Source organism: Oppia nitens, unplaced genomic scaffold (genome assembly GCF_028296485.1).
Source record: "Oppia nitens isolate AA-2021 unplaced genomic scaffold, nextdenovo-longstitch-racon4-pilon3 scaffold5_pilon_pilon_pilon, whole genome shotgun sequence".
NCBI classification, from domain to species: Eukaryota; Metazoa; Arthropoda; class Arachnida; order Sarcoptiformes; family Oppiidae; genus Oppia; species Oppia nitens.
The window spans coordinates 2,209,518-2,235,225 of record NW_026533243.1 but is presented as its reverse complement, the minus strand read 5'-3'; the positions used below and the strand labels follow the sequence as shown (position 1 = coordinate 2,235,225).

Sequence of the window (25,708 nt, the reverse complement as noted above, 5' to 3'; positions counted from 1 at the left end):
ATGTATTGACTGTAAACTTGAAATATTTATCATTAATTGTGTGTATAAGTGCTTTTTAAAAAAATTAAATTTTAAATTAAATATTAACCAAAATAACACTTGTAAAAGTATTGCTGATATTTTAAATATTACTAATTCAAAATAAAACTATTCTAAACCAATAATTACTGATAAATATTTAACAGTAAATATAAAACCTTAGTGTGTATACAAAACCAAGTAATTTAATAAAAGAGGAAAATAATGGTAACATATTTATGGATACATTACTAAACTAAAGCAAAACTGTTTAATAATATGCTGTTATTTATCTTTCTTATGGTCGCCACTATTGGACTGTCTCTCGAAATCCCGCTATAAATGAAAAAATACAAACAAATGTTAAATTACTTCAAAGATATAATTTCAAAATGTGTCGTCAAAATTGTCATTACACACCTGTAGCCTCTCGTGTTCGACCCGAAGTCTGTCATATTCCTCTGACACCGATTCCGCCTGTTTTCTCATAGCATCACAATTAACCCGATATTTAACGGCGTCCTCCTTAGCGGTGGCCAAATCTTCGCGCAGTTTACGCAATTCGTTTTCCTGTTTCTCAATTTTTTTGTTGCCTTCATTTTCATTATTCAGATTGTCTCGGCTCTGACTGGTCGACAACTGTTCCAACAATTGTCTTGAATGCTGTGACGCGCCTTTTGCCTGTTTGATTGAAGCCTCGGCCTGAGCTTCCAGTTGTGCCTGAGTTCCGATCAATACAACCAATCGTCGGACAACTCTATAAACAACAAATTTTTAAATCAAATTATCGGCACTTAATTATTGTATAATAAATGTTAGATAAATGTATACAACAATAAATAGCAAATAAATTGAAAAATCATTTCCCATTTTCCTTATGGAAGTCATAGAAAATGACAATTAAAATGCAATAATATTAATATAATGTTAAATACAAATCAATAATATTTTTCCATTTCATTAATATTTGCAATTATGACAATGCATTTCATTGTTTTTTAAGCAATTTTTAAGGCGAGACAAACACTCCATTTATTTTCTTATCAAATGTCAGACATTATCGTCAGTTATAATCTCAGACAGAGTCCAATGTTTGTCACATATGAATGAATGGCTTAATGAGTACTAAATATTGAATATATAGTACCGGTTATGGATAATACTTAACATATGAGACACACGCTATTGAAAACCGCATGACATACACATTAAGCATATTATTTAAGATACAGTCAATCAATGGTCACAATTGTGGTCACTTACAGGCAAAGAAAGAGAGCGAATCCAGCGATATAGAAGTTGCGCTGAGCTCTGAACAGTTTCATTGAGTGTTGCATTTCTGCGTCCAAATGTCCGTGACCTGAGTCCTGTATCTTATCCGATGTGTATTTAGACATCTCACGGACCGAGTCTGACCACAAAAAACATTATTAGGTAATGACTGTTAAAAATGATATCAAATATGAAAACATCAGACATACCGATAAACAATAAGACGAGAATCACAATAAAAACCATAAAATAAAGGTTTGCCTGACTCTCAATACTCCTTAAGAAGCGACTCTTGAAAAACTTTTGCCATCTATTCATACAATTATAATCAACATATGGTAAAGCAATTATCTCATCGATGGTTATATAAGAATCAATGGTCTCTTACGTCTTTGCACTGATGAACGGCAATATTAAAAGTACGACTAAAGCAATCTCTGCGTACAAAAAACAGGCAACGAGTGTCCATTGGACTGACATTGTTGACAATCGATGAAAATGGGGATCAGTTGACACAAACTACTAAACCAAATGTGATGACAATATAGTTAACAATGAATTGCAGTATTTATATGTCTATTATATGACTGATGTGTGCCTTAAGTTGACGTTCACTAACACTGTGTGWGTGTTTGCCATACATTTGCAAACAATGAGTCATTGATTGCATCACATAATGCATAACACACTGACAGGTCTAGAGGTCACCACATATACTGTACACACAATTCATCACTTGTTTTGTATTATCAGCTGATTGTGGACTTCAAGACTTATTTTGGACAACAATTAGTGATCAAMGAAGACAATCAAGTGGTTAATCATAGCACAGACAAACTTGRATGGACTCAAGTTTTACATAATTGACATCAAAGTTGAGAGATATTAATGATATTATTTGATTGATTGCATCAATTGTTGCCATCATTTCAAACAAAAGTTTGGTTTAATTATTAAGAGATAAGTTATCACTTTTCGTCAACACTACAGATATTTATTGGTTTTGACTCATGAGGTTGTTATCAATCAATGTTTAAGTTGTATTACAATTGATGTAATGTTTCGCTGATAACAATCACTAGTTTTGAATTATCTTAAGTCATGTCTGTCATCGAGATTAATGACATTCTAGAAGAACTCAAAGATAATAATACAAGACTTTATGAATTAGTGAAAAGATATGTCWATGTCTTTAAATTGTTGGATCAGTTCAAGTGTCAAATCATTGATTGCGTCAATCAGTGCCACGAATGCCAAACAAATGAACGCATCGGACAACTGATCCATCAATACGACAATATAGTGAATGATGTGAAGACATGTAATAAGTTGATTGCCATTTCTGGCAAATGTCAAACATTTGGTGGTCAACAACAAAGTGGTGACAAAAGCATCAGAAAAAAAGATAATTTTGTAAATTTAGATCGTCTTGTGTTTAATCATATCGATGGCAACAGTGAATGTGATTTGAAAACAATTGGTCAAAACATTGAATCACACGTTGACTTAGACTTTAATGTAGAGATTAAACAAACAAAAAGACAAAAAAGAAATAGTTTGAAGAAATCAATTGATATTAATTGTGATGAAGAAGTAGAAGAAGACATAGAAGTAAAGAAACGCAAAAAGAAGTCAAACGATGACTCGGATTACGATTTTGAAGAAGACTCTAAACAAATAAAGAGAAATAACAGATCCAGAAGTACCAAACATAGTAAGTCTAATGGTTTCACACATTTGTCAACTCTTTCAATATCTATAAGTTATCTTAGTTTTGATAATTTAATATAATTTTTATTGTTTTTTAATAATAGTTAAGAAAACAATTTGTTGCGAGTTTTGCATTTACACGACTAATAAGAGATCTCGACTAACAAATCACATTAACTATCATCACCTAAATATCAGACCATTTGAATGTACTATTTGTGGCAAAAGATTGCTGACTCAGAAGACATTAGATGAACACATGAAGAATGTTCACACATCAGAAGATACATATTATACATGCATTTGGAGTAACTGTTCATTTAAGACCAAATATAAAGATACATTTGAAGGTTGTTTACAATTTATTTGTTTTTGTTATTACGGTAATTGTTACACACTTAGCGCTAATAATTATTTTATTGATATATTAAAATGTTAGGTCATATTATGCGACATAAAGGCGACACTACTTTTCAGTGTTTATGGCCCGGATGTGGCAACATATTGGCCACTCAATCGATACTTATAAGTCATATGGAAAAAGTTCACGAAAATAAAGAAAGATATGAGTGTCCACATCCTGACTGTGATTACAAAGCGGCCACAAGTATACCTATTAATGCATTGAAGAATATAAATTGATTTTAACATATTTTGTGTTTGATTTCAGAGCAAAGTTTGAAACTACATTCGGTTGTCCACTGCGATGACAGACTCTACCCGTGCCAATGGCCCGGTTGTGACAAATCATTCAAATTGAGTTACAGTTTAAAAAGGTAGACTTACTGTTTTATTATACAGTAATTATAAACTAATTAATTTACTTAATATTTTAATTATTGGTTTATTTACAAAAATGATTAGCCATGAGAAGACGCATATCAACGATAAACAGCAAGCATGTGATTGGCCAGATTGCGGACAAAAGTTTCTAACGCTTACCAATTTGAAGTTACATATGAAGCGACACAATGGACAAAAAGATTATGTATGTCCTTATAAAGGGTGCGGAAAGGCATTTGTCGATAAGGGACATATGATTAGACATAAGAAAATACATATTAAAAAGTTAAATACAACTAACCATTCAACTGAAACAACAATACAAATTGATTCAACGATTGCTTAAATTAATTAATTCATTTATTTATGCAAATTAATTATTTAATTATATTTATTTATACTTTATTCTGTACTGTATATAGTTTTTATATTACCGCTAAATATAAGAATATTCTATACATATTTTAAATAAAAATATTATAAATCGATATTTTATTTGAACATCACATCATAATACAGCGCTTTACAGCAGTTATACATTATATTTGTTGATATCTTACTAGACATTGGTTTCCATTTAAAAGGCAAACATTGCTTTTTGTAATGATTTAATTATTATTATTGAAATAAAGTTATGTAAAATTGATGATAAATCATGACATATATTTGTCAATATAATTACTATGCTTTCAAATGTTTGATATTTTATTTAATTTATCTGACATCGTCTATAATATGCCAGAAATTAGCGAAATGTGATTTCCAACGATACCCGACCAGTGGGTGCCGTAACTCAGAGAGTCAAGTGTGCGACCAAACGAGTCAACTCTGTAAATGTGGTCCAAACTATACAATCAATTATTTGAGTGGTATATGTTTGAAGAGCCGAGCCATCAACGAGTCGTGTATGGGTTCAGCCGAATGCAGTCATATACCAAATGCCGGATGTTATGGATTGGACACTGAATTTCGGGATGACTTCTGGATACTGCTGTGGAATCGATTTGGTTTCACAAACCCGGGTCGATGTGGTTGTGACCAAAATAATGGCTTTAAATACAAYCAGAAGCTGAAAGCCTGTATAAGAAATACAATAATCGGTAGTAAATGTATAAAAGGATTGGATTGTTATAATACACTATCAAACAGTATTTGCAATGTTTTCAATCGCTGTCAGTGCAGAGATAGCTATTCTTATGATTCATACACCTTCTCCTGTAAAGCTCAGCTCAATTACGACGATCACTGTTTGATTGGCCAAACCTGTGGTCATCCCAGTCTGGTATGTATAAAGAATCGATGCAAATGTGAAACTGGCTTTTATTATGATAAATATAAGACCAATAAATGTGAACCACTCGATACTCACAATTGTTCAGACAATGAGGCACTGGTAGACTGTATGAAACGAAATTACATTCATTTGTCGACTGATATGAACCATATGGAAGACTATGAGCTAATAGATCCGCCGCGAGTGTACACTATATTTGTAATTTTGGCCCTTTGGTTATGTCTGCTGTTTATTCTGGGAAACGCCAAACGCGGTCTTAGACTCGTCGAACAGGCTGTCCGTCGAGAGTATATGGATCAGGCGTCGCAATACAGACAATGCGATACTGATTATGCCATTGCATCGATTACCGAGGATTCGGACGGTACAGATCTGCCTGACTCTCGGCTATCGTTAGAGTCTGACATCGAAATAAACGTTGCCATCAATCAAAGCTATCCTCCGCCGACGTTTGACGAGATCTACCCTAACGATAGTCATGTTTATAGTGACGACCCACCGACCTATGAGGAAGTCATCCAATTAGATAAACACAAGACATTTGTTGTCTGATTTTGACAAATGGTATCAAAGATTTTCTTCAAATGTTAGGTAAAAAACAGTAAATATTCAATAAATGACATTTTACTAAAACCTTAACATTATTTTATAAGCAAATATAATATTTATAATATTTTTAGTTTTATAATTTCATTGCAATTTGCAAACAAATGGTTAATGGTTAGTGACTTATAATTTATCACATAATAAATAATTGTTAAAAAATAAAACATTCAATTTATCATTTTAAATGTAAATACATTAGAATATTTGTTTGAATACTATTTGGAGCAATAAATTATAACATTTATTGTTTTTAAAATCAATTTAATATTATTTTTTTAATATTCAATTGTTTAAACTTTTATTAATATGAATTTTTTGTTACTTAAAATATATGTTATTATACAATAATATAAAAAAAAATAAATGTTATATAAATTTAGATTAAAGTTTATTGATTAAAAATTCTAGCATAAAATTTAAATTATATTTTTTATATATCATATATATTTTTTATTTTTTATAATTTGATCATAAATAATACATTACATAAATAATAAGATACAGTATATAAGTTATATTATAAGAATTATTATTTATTTTTATCGGTTATGTAAATATTTGTATATACAATATAAAAATAAAATTATAATAATATTCAAAAATTATTTCATATCTAAAAATATAGTTTGATTGTGATTAGATTTACTACAAATATTAATGTTTAACTTTTAACATTTGTTATTATCATTAATACAATACATACATACATTAAAAATGGTTATAATTAGTTTGTTTGTTAGATCTTAATAGCAAAAATCAATATCAATATTATTCAGACCATTGTTTTCGGTAAATGACTTCATTGACACCAAAATCAATAAGTCTCGCCTTTATATACAATAGTGATATAAATCACAATAAAAAAGAAAAAGAAATAAAAAAATATGTTAGCATTTGATAGTTTTATGAATCATTAAAAATATATCATATTTTTATATTATATAAAGTATGTGTACTTATAATCAATTTTTGGTTTCTAAAAATTAATATTTTTTATTTACTCACACTATTTATAGTAGACATAAATTTGCTATAAAAATAACTCTTTGTATAATATATTATATATACAGAATTATCACACAATTGACAATCATTTCAAACATTCAACAAATTTATAGTAATATATTTCAATTTGAATAATGAAAAACTTTTTTTAATGTAAATATTCGCACAAATTATTAGTTATGTCTACAGTATACAGACATTCATGAATTTATTTTTAATCTATATTTATCCCCAGAGGAAAATATTATGAAATTTTTGCAATTTGTAAATAAAAATTTGCTGAAAAGTTATAATTCAATCGATTTCTAGCACTTAGTGCTAAAAATACTTTGATTTATACAATATCAGTCATATCATACATTGTTATGATTAATATATATTTATATTTTATATCACTCAAATATCTATATATATATATATATATATATATATATATACCGGTATATATATACACACAATATTTGTTACTAAGAAAATACTAAAATAATACCATTTGTTAGCAGAAAATATCTCAATCTTTAATATTTTTCAAATATATTGATATAATGAATCGTTTGATACAACATAACAATACTTTTCAGCTGAACCTATAAGATCTGCTTATAAAAAATAATTCGACTGATTTGTGTTATAATAAATTTATTTTCTGTTTTTTTGTCACACACACACACACACACACACACACACACACACACACACACACACACACACACACACACACACACACACACACACACACACACACACACACACACACACACACACACACACACAYACATACATACATACATACATACATACACACAAAGTTAATGATGTCTTTTGTATGATATATTATATTATATATATTATTTGAATAATATTATATCATATATGGAAACATGTTTGAAATAAAAAAAATAAATTTATGTAAAATTTGAGTGTCACTGCAAAGCAATCAATTGCAACAAAAAATCATAAAATATTCTTTAATAATATCTAAATTCATTTGGTGTGTCATTAGAGATATAATCGAAATATTTTCAATAAAATGATATTTTATTGTAATTTAAATATTGAATAAATTACATATTAATTTTTGTCATTTGAGATTCAAACCTTAATTCATAAGCAATGCTTTTTTGTAATAAGCAAATGGCAGTAATATTATGATATTATAAATATAGACACAAATAAAGTTTATATACTGTATATAATATTAAATATAAATGACAATCATTTTCTACGATTAGATAAGTTTATACATTAAGAGATCTTATATTTTGTCATTTATTTGTTGACCACTTTTCTGTACAGTCAAAGTCAAGTCAATTATTTGACCGGATTTGGTCTGTTATTTTAGGACAGGCATCGAGAGAGTGATAAAAATAAGTAATCATCAGTTGTATGACTAAAATAATAATCATGAGATTCATTTCTATGACCACTATTATAGTGATAGTCATCTGTAAGGTATTTGTCATTTAGTTGTACACAACTATCTGTTTATTATGATTGCGAAATACATGAGCTGTTAGCTAACGTTGCAAATGTGTTGATATTAAACAAATATTTATAACATTTTGAATCTATAGACAAATAAAAAACATTTATCTAACTAATGTCGTCATTGAATGAAAAAACTTTTGATTTTTTAAATACTTGTTATCTTAAGTGACATTAAAAATAAATAAATATAACTATTTTGCTGGGATTTCGTAGAATTATAATTGAATGAAATATAAATAGTTTTACATAATCTTAACATCAAATAAAAGAGTAAATATAATATAATAACAAAATTAATGATCAAAATAGACAAAAAAATTCAAATAACATTTTAAGAAATTGTTTAGCATTTGTCAATAAAAAATATTTTGCATAAAGTTATTGTTACTTATAATAACAGTTTCTTTTTAGTATTTTTTATTTTGGTTTTTTTCAATTCAAATCTGTATATTTTATTTTATTATTTATTATTGTTTAAGTCTTGATTTACTTTATTTATTTATATAATAAAAGGGAAGAGAAATCGGTAACAATTCCTGTAATTGTTTTTTATTTTTTTTACTTTTATTTTTTCCACTAATTTGCGTCAATCTTTTGACTGTAATTTCATTGCAAACAATTTACTTATTGCTAAACATAAATGAAGATGTGATACGTGTTTGTGTTATTTTATTTTTGTTTTTGTTTTTGTTTTATTAGTTAATGATTTAAAAGATTTATTTACTAAATAAGTTTAATTTCTATAATCAACTTAAGTGTACAGCAAATGATTATCTCTAAGGAATATTCATATATAAGTATATAAATAATTATTCAGTTTATTAATCTAAAAATATATCGTATATATAAAGAMATTCTTATATTATATATATAAAGAATTGTAGATATTTGTTAAGTCCAACGATTATWTTTTCAAGAGTACAGTATAAATATAGTGCAGTTGTTTTCGTTGAGTTTTCAGTGATTACAGGTTTTATATATGCGTTCATTAAAAATACAGTACAAATGCATTTCATTTAAAATAAGTGATTTGTTTTCAGGTTTAATGGTTGATGAGCTCTAACATAGACTTAGATAATGGAGTGGATGTTCAGTACGTGATTTAAATTAGATTTCATGACACAAACACATACACACTATATATATATATATATATATATATACAGTATATATACGCACAAACTCACACATACTGTACATATAAACAAAAATATATTCTGTTATATAGCATATTACTAAAGTATAATACTTTTTCTTTTATATTAACTGACACACAATCACAATAAAATTAACTTAATTTTGAATAAACTATAATTAATTTTCAATGCTGACAATGCATTTTTTTTGTCTACATACTAAACACTTGGTTATAAAATGCTATTTAAAAATAATTAAATTTTTTAATAATTTTGTTGTTGTTGATGAAAATGATTAAAAATAAAAATATTAATCATTACGACAACTAATATCAATTAAAATAATGTATTGTATTGTACTTTATAAATAATGGACTGGTAATCATTTATTTAGAGTTACAGTAAAAATAGTTTTTTTTCGTTAGAAACTATTTCAATATTATAAGGAAATTCAGTGAAATCTGAAGATTTATCCTTAAAAATGATGTGTAGTTTTAGGAATAGGAATCTCTGGGTTTAGGATCTGGTGATTGTCATCTGAGGTATAATATTATATTATGTGCTAAAAGTGCTGTAATATTAATGTCATCGACGGATAATTAATGATTGGTTTTAGTGACAAAACTTTTCGGTCAATTTCACATCAACTATTGGCTGACCTTTATTTGACAATGAATTAGATGAGAGACAAATGATAGATAATAATAATAATAGAGTGATAATAAAAACTCGTTTAAATTGAGCTCTTATTTGGTTATATAAAAAGCCGGTAAATGTTTTCATTTTCTCGGAAATAGACTGACAAATACAACACACACTACACAATGTATTTGTTTAGTGTGTTTCACTTAATCGTTACATAATATTTATATAATGCAGACTCACGTTGCAAACAACATCAGATGATTTATTTGTATTGTTAATGGCAAACAATGGCAATAAAGTATTATATTTAATAATATTTATAAAAATATTAAAACCAAAAAATAATTTGTTATACAATTCCCCACTAATTCTTAATACTTTTTTATATTTATTTCTCAAGTATTAAGAATTGTTCTTATAATTCATTATTTGTGATATTTTGTGAACTTTACTAACATATAATATATATAAACTGATGAAAAACATTAAAAAATAAATGTTTGTTCATCTTTTCAATTTCTCTCTCTCTCTCTCTCTCTCTCTCTCTCTCTCCTAATATTGTTTTAGTTGAGCAAAATATAAAATTTTACAAATAAAAAATTGCAATAAACTATATCGACTATACATGTGATATATAAATTTTTAGAGAGAGAGAGAGTAGAGTTCAGAATTCAATGTGATATATATTTATTTTATATATATATATATATTGTAAAAATCGATATTCATTGCCATTTACTTTATAACATACCAATGCTTTTGTTATCTCTCTGTTATCTCTCACGTAAAATAATACATTAAAACATAGTGAAAACATAGTACCATATAATACTATATATTACCGTAACTACAGTACCAAAAAAAATCTATTGTCTATCCATTAGATTATTGTATAAAAAATGTACTATTTTTCTGCAGCAATGACTGTAAAACTAATTAATATACGATTTGCATATCAAGTAGTGATCGGTAGGAGAAAGACATACACACAACAAGTGATTATCTGTTTGACTAACAATCAAAGCATTAATTAATCGATAAAATAATATATAGTATTGTTTGCAGTAATACTTGTTTTCCGATTAAATGAGATGAATGTTATGTATGTATGCATTGGATATTTTGGATAATACATGGTTTGTATGTATGTATGTAATGCAAGAGTGTTTGGCGATGAACATAGAGTTAATATATTTTCATATATAAACGCTTAGTTAGTTAAAGACTAAACTTTAAGGTGAAAGACTCGGCGCATGTATTCCGCCGGTGCTCTCAAACCACCGCTACTCGAGTGTCGTTCCCATTCTTTTATTATTATTATCCTCACAGTTGGTTAACAGTAGTTTAATAAAAATCTTTATATACATTTATATAAGTTATAAATTATAATATATTTTGTATTTATTTTTGCAATTTTATTACTATAATACAGTATGTTAGGTCATCGATGTTTTATTTAATAGGATTAAGATTTAGTGCCAATAATTATCAAAAATATCTAACAAAAAATAAAGACAAATGTTTTATTCTACACTTTTGTATCTTATGGTGACCACTGTCTATATTATCTCAATTGGTGTCAACTGTTTCAATACATGTCAATTGCAACCTGACTGCGACCAAGAGCTTCACTGCGATAATATAACCCATATATGCTATTGTATACCAAATTATAGATATTTATTGCCAAACGGTGTTTGTCTTCAACGATCAAATGTCAACTCAAGATGTATAATATACAAGCCATGCATTGATGGCAAGTGTACCGCCACTAATGATATTGAAGTCAACTTTGATGGAAACTCCTATAACAAACTCATTGTTAGAAAAGCATTGCTTAACTTTATTATTAAACGACAGAAAAACAATATCTTAGGTTTCTGTGAGTGCGATAAGGAAAGGGATGGTAACAGTGATAGGGGTAGTAATGATGGCTATAGACAGCAATGCAATTATAAGGTTATTGGACGGCATTGTACTGTTGATGAACACTGTGCTAAGTTTGTGACTAATAGTCAGTGCAAAGACAATGTTTGCATTTGTAACGACACTTATTATCATTTAGACGACTCATGTATTCAAAAGAAATCTCTCGACGACTTTTGCTCAGACAATACTCAATGCATATCAAACCTCTACTGTCGTAACTTTGTGTGCAAATGCCGTAAGAATTACTTCTATGACGTCTACAGCCGAACTTGTTTATACCGATCGGGCAGTGAGGCCAGCGAAACAACATCGCCGACATACAGTGACACCATTTGGGATAATGTGGCCAAAGTCAGTGGGTTTGTCATATTTGCCATTGTTATGCTCTTCCTCTGCACCCGAAAGGACTCCGAAGTGCAGAACGACGTCCTCAATGGTTCTCATAGGCGCCGATCGACTCGTGCGAGTCGTCACCGAAGTTCATCAATCAATTCTCACCGACCGCTAACCCAAACGTCATCCAACGCCAGCCGTTCCTCTGCCTATCGAACTTTTGAAGAGCCCGTTCCCATACGTCAGACAATTATTATGCCATCGCCCGCACAACTGGTTAGTAGTCTGTCCTCGTCCTCTGATGAAGTCGAGTACAATCCATACCAATTCGATACACTATTCCCACAGCAATCAGATATCGATGACCCGCCTTCCTATGAGGAGGTCGTCAAAGACGTTAGACATTAATAGTGAAACAAATGTTTTATTTAAAGGATATGTCTCTGAAATTTATTATATTATAGTAGTTATATTGTATCCCATGTGTCTAAAAAAGTGATATCAATTCATTTAATTTACAATACAATACAGTATAGTTCATTTAAGTTCATTTATTAAACATTTTACAAAAAAAAAATATTTTACACACTTTCTATAAAGCCAAATATAAAACAAATATTTATTATATAATATATTGTATATACCTTAATATTTTGGAAAAAGCAATACATCATTATTTATATATAATATTATTTATTTAATACATTGACAAGTTTTTCAAATCAAATATAAATATATTTGTAGAAAAATTATAAAATATTATATTTTAACATTTTACAAAATAAATATTATATTACTGTATAAACTATTGTATACTATTTGAATCAATGCATTACACAAAGGGTTTGCAACAGTTATTGAATGTTTAGTTTGGTTACAATGTACTGGTTTTTATAAAATACAGGTTTATATTATACAGTAGTATAAACTTGATATATAACAATGATATAATACAAAATTATAGTATTTAAAATGTCAACATATTGAACATCACTAGTTATAAACATTGAAATTCAATTTAAAATTTAAAATATATAAATGAAAAACACGTAAACTAAATAAAATATAATGTTTGAATACTCAGTAATTGATTTAAAATGCAATATGTTTACCAAACTTGTAWAAACTTATTTATTTTAATGAATCATTACTAATATAATATATTTTGACATTTATTTTAACAAAATATTTTTATTTTTATATAATTTTATTATAATGCCCGGATAATTAGCAAATTAATTAAAAATTAAATAAATATTAGGGTAAATATTTAGATTTAGAGAGTATCAGGTTTTCAAACATTCAGCGATTAATTAATTATACAGTAAATTGAAAATTAGATGAAAAAACTAATAATAATAATATATGACAGATACAGAACTTATAGTACGGTATTATATAATGTTATATAAATAATTTACTCACAATAAAAACATTAATAAACGCTTAAGGCCTTTAATAGAGAAATATAAAATTTAATTTAATTATTGTTAAAAATTGTTAATCAATATATCATCATATTGTTGATTATTAATGAAATGTTTATCTCATTGTATAGTATTGTGCAATGAAATTGAGGAAAAATTTAGCCCATTATKTGTGTCTATTAAGGCTTCAGGAGATACACACATATGGACTATCAGTTGAGAACCCGGTTAACAAAATATAAAAAACAAATTACACTCCAATAGAAACACATATATATTTATACATAAAACTAACACTGAAATGTCATATCAATTATACATATGTTTTAGGCATTGCACACAAAATCTAATTTATTTTTATGTAATTTTTCTGCTTTTTTCTTCTTTTTCTTCTATCGTCTATCTGTTTCTCATTTTTTCGCCAAACATTTCATACAATATATAAATTATGTATAAGTTTAGGGACCAAACCGTGTGGTTAAATATATCGCTTCTTACAGAAAAAGTCGAGTTTGTGTTGTAAACAAACAAAATAATAATTGACACGAAAAGAAAAGGTCATATATTTTGTAAAATATAGACAACAAATCAACCAAACATTTTAATAATTTACAAATACTGTACCAATTTAGTTAATATATAACAAATATATAAAATCAATATACAATCAACTTGTATATTACTTTTTAATACATTTGGATAATACAGTTTCTTATTAATTATTTTTGTTTAATATACCGTAAAAATAGAATATATATTATTATATAAATTTATATAAGAAAATACTAATACATTTGTTTATATATATATACTGTATATTATGATCATTTATGAGATTAGAAATCCARTGACCAATAAAATACAAAGTAATCAAAATAAGTAATGAGTTGTCGGATTGGATTTCATTTACTTTAGTTTCCTACTGATAATCATTATATATATATATTTATAAAAATTCTGTAAAAATTGTATTGACATTTAAAGTATGTCATGAATATTATTATTATTGTTATTGAATGTATCCAAATATTGACACTATTTAATAGACATGTTGCTTGATAAATTGTATATGTATTATGTAATAAATATTAAACACATATAATTTACTTTTTAAGTTTTTCTTTAAAAATTATTATAATATTAAATTTGAATCATTACTAATTATTTTACTGCAACAGTACTGGTATATACAGTATATGTCAAGATTATAAAATATAATATAATATATGTTTGCTTTTGTAAATTTTTACATAATTATGAAATTTTTAGAATAAAATACTAATATGTATTATTACAGTACATTTAAATTACACAATACAGTATACCTTTATATAAATAAACTGAACATTTTATACAAAAAAGTATTAAAATTATTTTACAATAAAGTATTAAACATGCAGTATGTCATACAATATCATAATGTTATACAATAGTTCAGTGCAGTAAAGTTATATCGATTTTTGTTTATTTTTACTAAATTTTTTTGTTAAGTAATAAATAAATTACCGTTGACAACAAATATGCTAATTTGTAAATTTTAGTTGAATATACCATATTATATATATATATATATATATATATATATACTGATAAATGTCACACAGAAAATGTTTGTTATAAATATTTTATTTAATATAATACAGTACTTAATAATACATAATTGTATAGCCTTTTTATGAATCAAACATTTAGCTTTATTAAATATTTAATAATATATAACGTATCCCTATATACAGTACATATATGTTGATATATTTATAAATATTTATTTTATATCTTTAAGGTTTATTTTGCTTAAATATTAAATAATAATCATTATAATATAGTATGATAGGTCTTATTGCGATAATAATAATAATAATTATTATTATTATTATTACTATTATTACTATTCTTCTAATATTGTATATCACGGTTGCTCTTATCTTAAATGTCATATCTATATATCTTTAATGATTTATAATAAGTGTATAAATATTAATTATACTTTAATTATACTAATATTATTAATGTATAGATATATTTTGTATATTTAAACACCTATATTTCACACACAATATGTTATAATAAATAGTATTTATTACATATATTGAATAAATTGTATTATGTGTTAGATATTTATTATTTTTCATCAGATAAAAATAAATACATTAAATAAATTCATATTACAATATTATTGTAATTATTTATGTTAAATAATGCATAATTTTGATAATATCTGATATAATAAAATTTAGTGCATTTATTATAACCAACTATTAATGTTAAACATAAACATCATAAAAATTATACGTAAATGTTTAAATGTTTATCTATAAATTAAAAAATAATATTATATTTTATGAATTGCGTTTACCCTGGTAAATTAATTATCACACAATAATAGTTTTATAATTTATTTGCTAAAAAGATTAATAATATATCAATTAATTATAAGGTTTTAAAAAATGTTTTAATTGGGAAATATATTATTTAATATAATTAATTAGTCGTCATAGAAATTGATTGCCACAACATATTTAAATGGCAACTCAATTGAACCCAAAAGATTCATATTATATACCAAAAACCATTTGTTTATAATGAAAATATATAGGTTTAATCTCAAACTTTGTAAGTGAAAAAAATAGCCGTTTATATCAACAATAGACATCAATTCAAAATGTCGTTTAATTATATAATGTTGTTTATCAATATCTACTGAAACAAATAACTAATATTTAAAATTCAAACATTTTTAAATTGTTTTATTATAGTTTTGAAAAAATAAATAAAAACTATTTTTTAAATTTATGTTTTGTTTAGTATTTTTGTTGTTGTATAATATATACAACTAATAATCTTTTATTAAAACTACTTATTTTAATTTATTGGATGCACTAATTAGATGCAAATATGTTAACAAACAAAAAATACATTGTGTTTTTATATTTTAACGCGCTTAATGTTATACACAAAATCAATATAAATTTTGCATATRAAAACAATAACTAAAAAAATAATTTTATTCACACTCTACTTATATATTTTTATATTTTTTATTTGCATTCAAATAAATTTTTAAAATTATTTTAAATTTAAATTTCATTTATTCTGAAATGTTAGAAACTTATTGAAATTCTACAGAATATTCTTTTACAAAAACACAACAATTGTTTGTTAATATAAATGAGATAACACTATGTAATAAATATACGGGTTTTATGAGACATTTGAAGTTACAAAAAAATGCAAGAATCAGTTTATCTAAATGTGAATAATGTAAAGCAATTTAAGTTTACAACATCCACAACGCCTACAAATATATTTATTTCAATTTATTTAAATAGTAGATACAATTGAATTTTCAAACAAACTTTGAAAAAGTTTTGTTTTCTGTAATATAAAAATTTTTACTTGAAATTCATATAAAGATTTAAAATGTAAAATAGAAAGTATTAAGAAGTATTGCACTCATCATATCATAAACATTGTCAAAATGGCCGACAAAATTATTTTTAAAATTTTGGTTGAATATCAATTTAATTATGCATTTGTGGTATTGTATAAGATATATATATAATATGACTAAATATAAATTAATTCATATTTTAATTATATTATGACTCATATGGACTAATGATTATCTAAATAAATAATTTATTTATATTAACTTTTACGAAATATACGGGTATTCTATTTAAATATTCTAAACATATTAAATATACAGACAATAAAATTTTTAGTAATGCATATAAATTTATGGAGTATTATAGTATAATATTTATACAAAATAATTTACACCATTAAAGTTTGTTTGTAGGCAATGCTTTATAGCATTCTCAACTAGTTTAGACTTGAGGATATGTTAGTAGTAAATTTATAAATGTTTATATTAAAAAATACAATGTATATAAAATTATATATATGTTTGGCATTATATTGTTTGCCAAAACAGTGTCGTAAGGAGTGATGCTTTACTTCCGATTTTAAACTAAAAAATGACTTTATTTTTTATCTTTTATCTTCAATAGCAATACTAAAAGCTATAAATTTTGATTAATAATAGTAAATATTGTCACACCGGGAGTCCTGACGTGCCCTTTAAAATAAAAATGGTTAGTAATTCACTAAACATAAGGGTATCGCAAATGTTTTTATTGCAAGTTTATATGGCCATTAAATATATAATATTATACCTTTAAAAACTTACGTCCAAAATATGTCTCTTTTTATTTATATTTTAGTGGATTTTATAATAAAAAAAACTTTTTAAAAACATAAGTAAACATATATATATATATATATATATATATTATATACACACTTCTCTATAGTAAATATATGAAAAGATTTAATCTTCTTTTAAATCCTTTAGAAATTTAATCAGAGAATTAAATTTTTCTTATATAGACATTAATATTGTTGTTACAGTGAATTGCATTTTAAATAATTTTCCACTAAAAACATGAAGAGATTGATAATATAAATAAAATTTTAGTTAAGACTCAAGAGGAACAAAAATTTTAAAAAATATATTATATTTAATAATAAATTTATTAATATAAGTTATATTATACAATTCATATTACATATACTTAAATAATTTTAAATAATATATAAAAATATGTAAAATATATAAAAACCTATATAACATATTATTACAAACAAGTGGAAAGTCATGTAACTAATATATAGAATATATTAAATAAAATTTAATGCTTCAAAACATTTATAAAAATAATGGGAACATTAATTGATTTTATTTTAGTACTTAGTCTTAACAAAAAAAATTAATAATATTTGATGCCATAGGGCGATGAAAACAACAAAAACAAGAATTTTATAATTGAATTTTTAAAAATTGTTATTAAAATAAAATATTATGTTTTAATATAAATGTATAAATGTTTATTATACTGTATAAAACTTTTTAATTTGTTGATTTGATATTAGCAAAAACACAAGAGAAAGAGAGAGAGAGAGAGAGAGAGAGAGAGAGAGAGAGCTTTTATAGTTACAAATACAATAAAAAATAGCTAAAGTTGATTAACAATATAATTGTTTTAAAACATTTTTAGATACTATTTTTTCTAAAAATAATTTTCTTAAAATAAAAGTTACATAATATAACAATATATTATAGAATATATTAAATAATTTTATTTACTGAACATTGTTTTAGTAATTTTTATTACACATAAACAAAAACAACAATTATTTCAATGACTATTCACACACATAAAAAGCATTGATATGTTTGTCAAACAAATACATGTACTTATAGTTTAAGAAAAATAGGCAAAACATGTCATTAGTTTTATTGACAAAAAATAAGGAGATTTTATGCTATACTGTAAGTTAGAGATGAAATAAGTGAAAAGTAGAGMTAAAAGAATTTTATATGACTTCCCATTAAAAGTTGTCTATTTTATGAGTCTTAAGAAATACATACACAAACTCTCTCTCTCTCTCTCTCTCTCTCTCTCTCTCTCTCTCTCTCTCTCTCTCTCTCTCTCTCTCTCTCTCTCTCTCTCTCTCTTTCTAACACATATACACACAGAATATCTGATTGCATTATTTGTCGGACTGCATATCATATGATTAAATTTTTATTTATTTGGTATAACAATGAAAAGTTAAATGACATACAAACAAAAAAGCTAAGATTGAAATTTCAGTTACAGAGTGTTGTATGTATATATATATATGTGTGTGTGTGTTAAAGAGAGAGAGAGAGAGAGAGAGAGAGAGAGAGAGAGAGAGAGAGAGAGAGAGAGAGAGAGARAGAGAGAGAGAGAGGAAATGTTATAAGTGATAGTTAGTTAGTCTAAAATATTTAGTACACAATATATTGAGTGACAAATTTAATCCAAGATTCGTGTATTATCTCACACTATATGTATTGCAGTGATTAAGTAATTTATAAAAAAATCAATTAATTTTTTCTTTACTTTATATACTGATTCTCTGACTATAAGTTTACACTACTTTCAACATTAAGTCATTTATGATTAAATTATTTATGTCATTAAAGTACAGTAGAGTATAACTTAAACTTTAAGCCTTAAAGTAAAATAGGAAATGATATGTAAATATTATGTGTTTTTAAAGATATTTTTTTGAAATTTTCTCTTTTAAAAATCAATAATATATCTAATTTGACAATTTTATTTACCGACAAGTTTAAACATATACTAACTATGAGATAAAACAAAATATTAGTAATCATAAATTAAGTTATCAATTATTAATAAACTAAATAATATTAGAGATATAAAATTAGTAATAAATATCAATAAAAAATTAATTATTTTTATTAATTACCTAACTAATATATTATTACATTAATTATTATAATAAAATCTATTGACGAATAATTATATTGTCTTTAATTTAAATACTGTATAATTGTTTTTAATATTATAGAAAAATATAAATACTATTACTAATTATTATCCCCGATTTATTAATTATAAAAAAGAGTTTATCAAAAATTTCCTAATTATTTTTAAAAACTAGTAAAATTTAGAATTTATAAAATTATAATTAAGATACAAAATTAATTTTAAAAATATACAACTTATTCATATTGATTACATTTAATTTGAATTATTTTAAAGCAAAAATAATCAAATTGACATCCTCAAAAAATAATTTATTTAAAAACTATAATTTGATAAAATTGTAATAGTTATTTTGCTGCCAATATTTATTTAATGTTAATAAATACCGATACTTGTTTTTAAAACTTTATATTTTTGATATAACTTCAAATATACATAATTTTGACAAAAATCTAATTTAAAAAATAATTTTTATTAAAATATTTTTTACTATTTAGTCAATTTAAAACAAACAACATTAAAATTGTTTAAAAGATTTTAGAGATATTAACAGTTTTATCTAGGGAGTTAGTAGATTTCATAATCGTATATATTTTTTTAATTTAAAAATAAATTTTAAAACAACTTTCTGATGAATTTTTACATTTTTAGTGACAATTTCTTTTATAACAACACTATATCTATTTTACTAAATAATAGATTTTATATATACTGTACTACTATACTGTAATAACTTATATATCATATTATAGCTTTATATACAATTTATACACTCAGATATATATTGTATATAGCACTTCAATGGCAAACGTGAGCCTAACATAAAAGTAAAATATTGTTTAAGTGAAATTCAAGTGTATATATATGTATGTATGTATGTGTGTGTGTGTGTGTCGTAAGTTAAGCTTAATATAAAAACAACATATTATTTAGAGTAAATCCGATTAGACATTACTTTTAAAATTTCAATTTTCTTGAATGTCATCTAAAATATTAATGAATTTTCATTTTTAAAGACTTTATTTTTTCATAATAAAAATATAAATCTTTTATAAACGTTATTTGAATGAAGTTATATAAATCATATACAGTATTTTTTTATTATTGTATTGTATCTGTATATAGTGTATAGTATGGTGCACTTGTATGGCACCAATGTATAATGTTTTTATATCATTTAATCGATGTAATAATTATCATTTTTTCAATCAATCAATTTATATTATAATTTTTTTTAAACTAATGATTTGTTTCAATATTTATCAATTTTAATAAATATAAAATAATTTTGATAATTTATATATTGTGTAATAAATAACTTCAATTTATTTGATTATAACTGTGAAATTTTAGTATTCACTAAAACCTATAAATAGCAAATAATTATAAAAATGTAATTATCATGTTTTTATTAAAACATTTATTAATTTTAATACTATACGATATGACAGATTGAGAGAAATAAGTATAATTAGCGAATAACATTATTATTAAGTCATTATTATAAATAATTATATAATAATCAAAATAAAAATTGAAGTAAATATACTGAAGTAAAACATATACATAAGTATAACAATTTAGTATTAATTTTATAAAATTACAAAAAGACATTTTTTCATATTTATGCAAATATTTTAAATTATAAATCTTAATATTATAAATGGTTCAGAGCAATAAATTTAATAATTATTGTGTATATAATTGATAAGTATTTAAAAATATATCATATTATTAATAATTATTAGTTTCGGTATAAGATTCAAAACATTATATATCTACAGTATAAGTATGTTGTATATACAGTACTTATTGTTAAGATATCATATGATTTTAATTTTGTTTACATAAGTTGTATTTTGTTTGCAAATCTACACTACATTTTTGTGACAATATTTGACAATATTATAATATGCTTCTAACTCTAATATACTTAATATACAGTAGTATATGTTAAACAGTATCACATTGTTTGTTAAATATTGTCTTTCATTTGGTTGTTTTGGCAAAAAACAGTAAATGCATTAATTTATTAGTTTAATGAGATTCATGTTAACGATACTTATTGTTATTTTTTTATTCATCGATCAAAATAGTTATATATGAAGGCATTGAAGTAAGAGACAGAAAGATATGGGGAGAGAGACAGTGATGTAAAATACTATAGCAATACATTAAGTTCATTGATATGATGAGCACTGGTTGGCATAAATACCATAAGCAATAGCAAAATGAATTGTAATGAATTCATTCATTCATTGAATACTATTTTTGTTGTTATGTTGAATATAATACACAAAATACAGAATATATAGAAAATATAGACATTATATACTCAGTAGAGAATCGATTGGCAGTCAGTTCTATATATAATATAATGGCAAACAATTTACGATTAGCTATAATTTAAAGCAATTACTGACTATTTCTAAGCCAAGTTTATTCATTTGTATCGTATATTAAATGTGTTTGAGTGGGTGAGTGAGTGAGTGAGTGAGTGAGTGAGAGTGAGTGAGTGAGTGAGTGAGAGAGAGAGAGAGAGAGAGACTCTTTCGAAAGATAGAAAAGAGAAGAACAGCTGCTGAACACCAATTGAAGTGAACCAGTGATGTCCTCTTTAAACCATTAATGTATTGAAGACACGGCAACTAAATGAGTCCTAAGAAAAATTGTTTCCAAACTCTTGTGAAACACTAATTCATTGAAATGAAACACTTTTTCAGTTATTTAATACAAAATACTGTTATTATTATTGTTGTCATTGTTGTTGTTGTAGTTGTTTTTGTTATCCCTTAAGCATTAAATTATATAATAAATATTATTGTATTACCATTTATTGGTATATTTAGTTTTATTGAGCGGTCGACAACTATATCTTATAAAAGTGACACCAATTTTGTTATAATATAAAATATTTTATTAATATCTTAAATTGAAAGCCATTTCAACTATTGATTCAATAAAAACAATGTTATTAATGAATTGAAGTCAAATTATAACAAAATTGACTTTAAATGACAGGAAATTAAAACATATTAAATGGTTGTTGCCATCAAATAAACGGTTAGGTTTGGGCTATCAAATGAATATAAAAACTAAGTATTTATATATATATAATAATAAGGTTGTATAATATATATTTACTATATATAAAAAGTTATATACAGTATATAAATATATACAATATATATATAAGTCGTTTCAAGTAAATATGGGGTTTGTTAAGGACTTAGTTTCTTAGAGTTCAATAAAAATAATCAACGAAAAAGAGATGATAGGGAGTCAGCCTTATATTAAATGCTGGTTAGAGGCTATACTTTATTAAAGTATTGGCAATAGTGATGTGTATGTGTATGTGTGTGTGTGTGTGTGTATGTGTGTATGTGTGTATGTGTGTATGTGTGTATGTGTGTATGTGTGTATGTGTGTATGTGTGTATGTGTGTATGTGTGTATGTGTGTATGTGTGTATGTGTGTATGTGTGTATGTGTGTATGTGTGTATGTGTGTATGTGTGTATGTGTGTGTATGTGTGTATGTGTGTATGTGTGTATGTGTGTATGTGTGTATGTGTGTATGTGTGTATGTGTGTATGTGTGTATGTGTGTATGTGTGTATGTGTGTATGTGTGTATGTGTGTATGTGTGTATGTGTGTATGTGTGTATGTGTGTATGTGTGTATGTGTGTATGTGTGTATGTGTGTATGTGTGTATGTGTGTATGTGTGTAGTGTGTAGAGATGTGTGTATGTGTGTGTGTGTGTGTGTGTGTGTGTGTGTGTGTGTGTGAGAGAGAGAGAGAGAGAGAGAGAGAGAGAGAGAGAGAGAGAGAGAGAAGGTTATGCAATCACTAGTTAAGTAAAGTAAAGGAAACGAAAATATTATATTATATTATATAAAAATCTCTAAATTTTTGCGTACACTTCAGTAATTCAAACATTGGATTTAGGATTTTTTAGATGTGATATATAATATATTTTGATATCATTTTAAGTGACTAAAAATGGATTGCAATTCATATAGCATAACATCATCGCATGCCATCAGCACATAAAAGACTAAAACTCATATATATATTATATATTGTGTTTATATAAGATGTACAGTATATTGTATATTGAATATACAGTACTGTACTATATATATGATAAGTATATACTGATATATATTTTTGATATAAAATAATATATATATATAAGAAACAAATGTGTTGTTCATGTTTTTGTTGTATAATAAGCTCTGTGGCCAACTGTTTGAGAGGAATGTCATAGATGAGGGACCAACCAGAGTGAAAAAATTGGTTGTCATAATGTATAGTGAAATGCATTTAATTTATTGAACAGTTCGTTGTGTGCACTTAGAGATGTGTTACTCTCCTTTTGCCAATAACTCCCGTCACTCTCTCCCTTATATCTCCCTGTGCTCTAAAAGCATTTCTCTCACGATTTTCGCAGTTTTCAATGTGATTTAATACATATAGTGCTGGTGTATACTGTATATACTGTTCAATATATATAAAGTATTATACAAAAGGGAGAGTCATATACCAGAATATACTGTATATGAGTTAGTGTTGTGTTTGGTTTTGAGCGCAGGGCTGCTGAATCGATATCTATCCATAACGACTAACTCTCATATTATAAGACGTGAAGACTTTTGTTGGCTGTTGTGGTGCTGTTGTCTCTCCGATTCAAACACCGAAACAGTCGCTGCCATCGCAGGCATCGTTAACACACACACACACATACACATTGAGTGTATGCTAACAGAGCACAGACATCAAATAATACCAGTGCACAMAAGTGTACAAAGTCTTTAGTCATTTGGCTTTACAATACAGTTAATGGCGATTCACCGACACATTACTATATTGCCATTAATGCTTAATAATAATAGTGAGAGACAAGCGTCTCTATGTGCTAACTGTGCTCTATCTCTGTCACATACACAACACAGTTATACTATGAGATGCTGAGCCATGGATGCCATTGATATCTTTATGAAATATTACATTATTTTTCTATGTCTTAGTATATGTCATAGGATTGAATGTATTACCATAAATGTAAGGTGTAATTTCAACAAGTTTCAAAGTGGTTGTGCCGATCGGGTGGGCTCCCTGTGCGACAAAAAGGAATGTATCTGTAAGCCTGACTTCACCATACGTTTGGGTGAGTACTGTCTTCAGCCCAAATACATGGGTGAAGACTGTTTTGTGACACAACAATGCAATCACATACCAAACTCTGGCTGTTATAACTATCGCGAAGAGTTTAACCAAAATCCGAGTAACTTTTTCGGTTCATTGCAAAAAATGTGGCCATCGGGAGTGTGTCGATGCAAAATTGGTCACCGATTTGAATCCAATCTAAATACTTGTGTGAAGCGTGTAGTGGGCAGCTGGTGCTCAAATGCGTGGGACTGTCCTCTCGACAAAAAACTATCGGTCAATGTCTATGAGTGCGACAACAATGAGTGCAAATGCAGTGCTAATCACATCTACAATCAGACAACATATGACTGTTATTACAGAGAGACTTATGGAAAGCCTTGTGTTGGTAGAGATGACTGCAATCATCCAACCATTTGTAGCAATAGTACGTGTGATTGTGCGGCCAATTATCACTACGATAGCGATAAGACACCTAATTGTCAGCAAAATAACAATTTAAATGATATCAGTAGAAGTGCGGGAAGTCTCGATGAGACCAAAGGCGACAAAACGTTTGAAATATTTT

The 25,708-nt window shown here is 25.7% G+C and overlaps 3 protein-coding genes across 3 annotated transcripts; 2 read left to right on the top strand and 1 right to left on the bottom strand.

Moving 5' to 3' along the window:
* Positions 1-194: 194 nt before the first annotated feature.
* LOC128960912 (B-cell receptor-associated protein 31-like) lies at positions 195-1,951 on the bottom strand. The gene is made up of 5 exons (XM_054307078.1): positions 1,679-1,951; positions 1,500-1,600; positions 1,282-1,429; positions 439-775; positions 195-354 (listed from the first exon to the last, which is right to left on the bottom strand). Exons 1-5 carry the CDS (start codon positions 1,768-1,770, stop codon positions 304-306), a joined length of 729 nt encoding a protein of 242 aa, XP_054163053.1. The 5' UTR covers positions 1,771-1,951; the 3' UTR covers positions 195-303.
* A 302-nt stretch (positions 1,952-2,253) lies between these two features.
* On the top strand, positions 2,254-4,129 carry LOC128961234 (zinc finger protein 300-like). The gene is made up of 5 exons (XM_054307451.1): positions 2,254-3,004; positions 3,105-3,350; positions 3,440-3,607; positions 3,671-3,776; positions 3,865-4,129. Exons 1-5 carry the CDS (start codon positions 2,392-2,394, stop codon positions 4,127-4,129), a joined length of 1,398 nt encoding a protein of 465 aa, XP_054163426.1. The 5' UTR covers positions 2,254-2,391.
* Positions 4,130-11,502: 7,373 nt separating this feature from the next.
* On the top strand, positions 11,503-12,629 carry LOC128961233 (uncharacterized). Its single transcript, XM_054307449.1, has one exon. The coding sequence runs from the start codon at positions 11,503-11,505 to the stop codon at positions 12,625-12,627; it is 1,125 nt and encodes a 374-aa protein (XP_054163424.1). The 3' UTR covers positions 12,628-12,629.
* Positions 12,630-25,708: the final 13,079 nt, after the last annotated feature.

Coding starts and splice junctions, on each gene's coding strand:
- LOC128960912 (XM_054307078.1), bottom strand. CDS start 1,770: ATGTCAGTCCAATGGACACTCGTTGCCTGTTTTTTGTACGCAGAGATT. Junction 1,430..1,499: donor TCTCGTCTTATTGTTTATCG/GTATGTCTGATG, acceptor TTTTGTGGTCAG/ACTCGGTCCGTGAGATGTCT. Junction 355..438: donor TCGAACACGAGAGGCTACAG/GTGTGTAATGAC, acceptor TTTCATTTATAG/CGGGATTTCGAGAGACAGTC.
- LOC128961233 (XM_054307449.1), top strand. CDS start 11,503: ATGGTGACCACTGTCTATATTATCTCAATTGGTGTCAACTGTTTCAAT.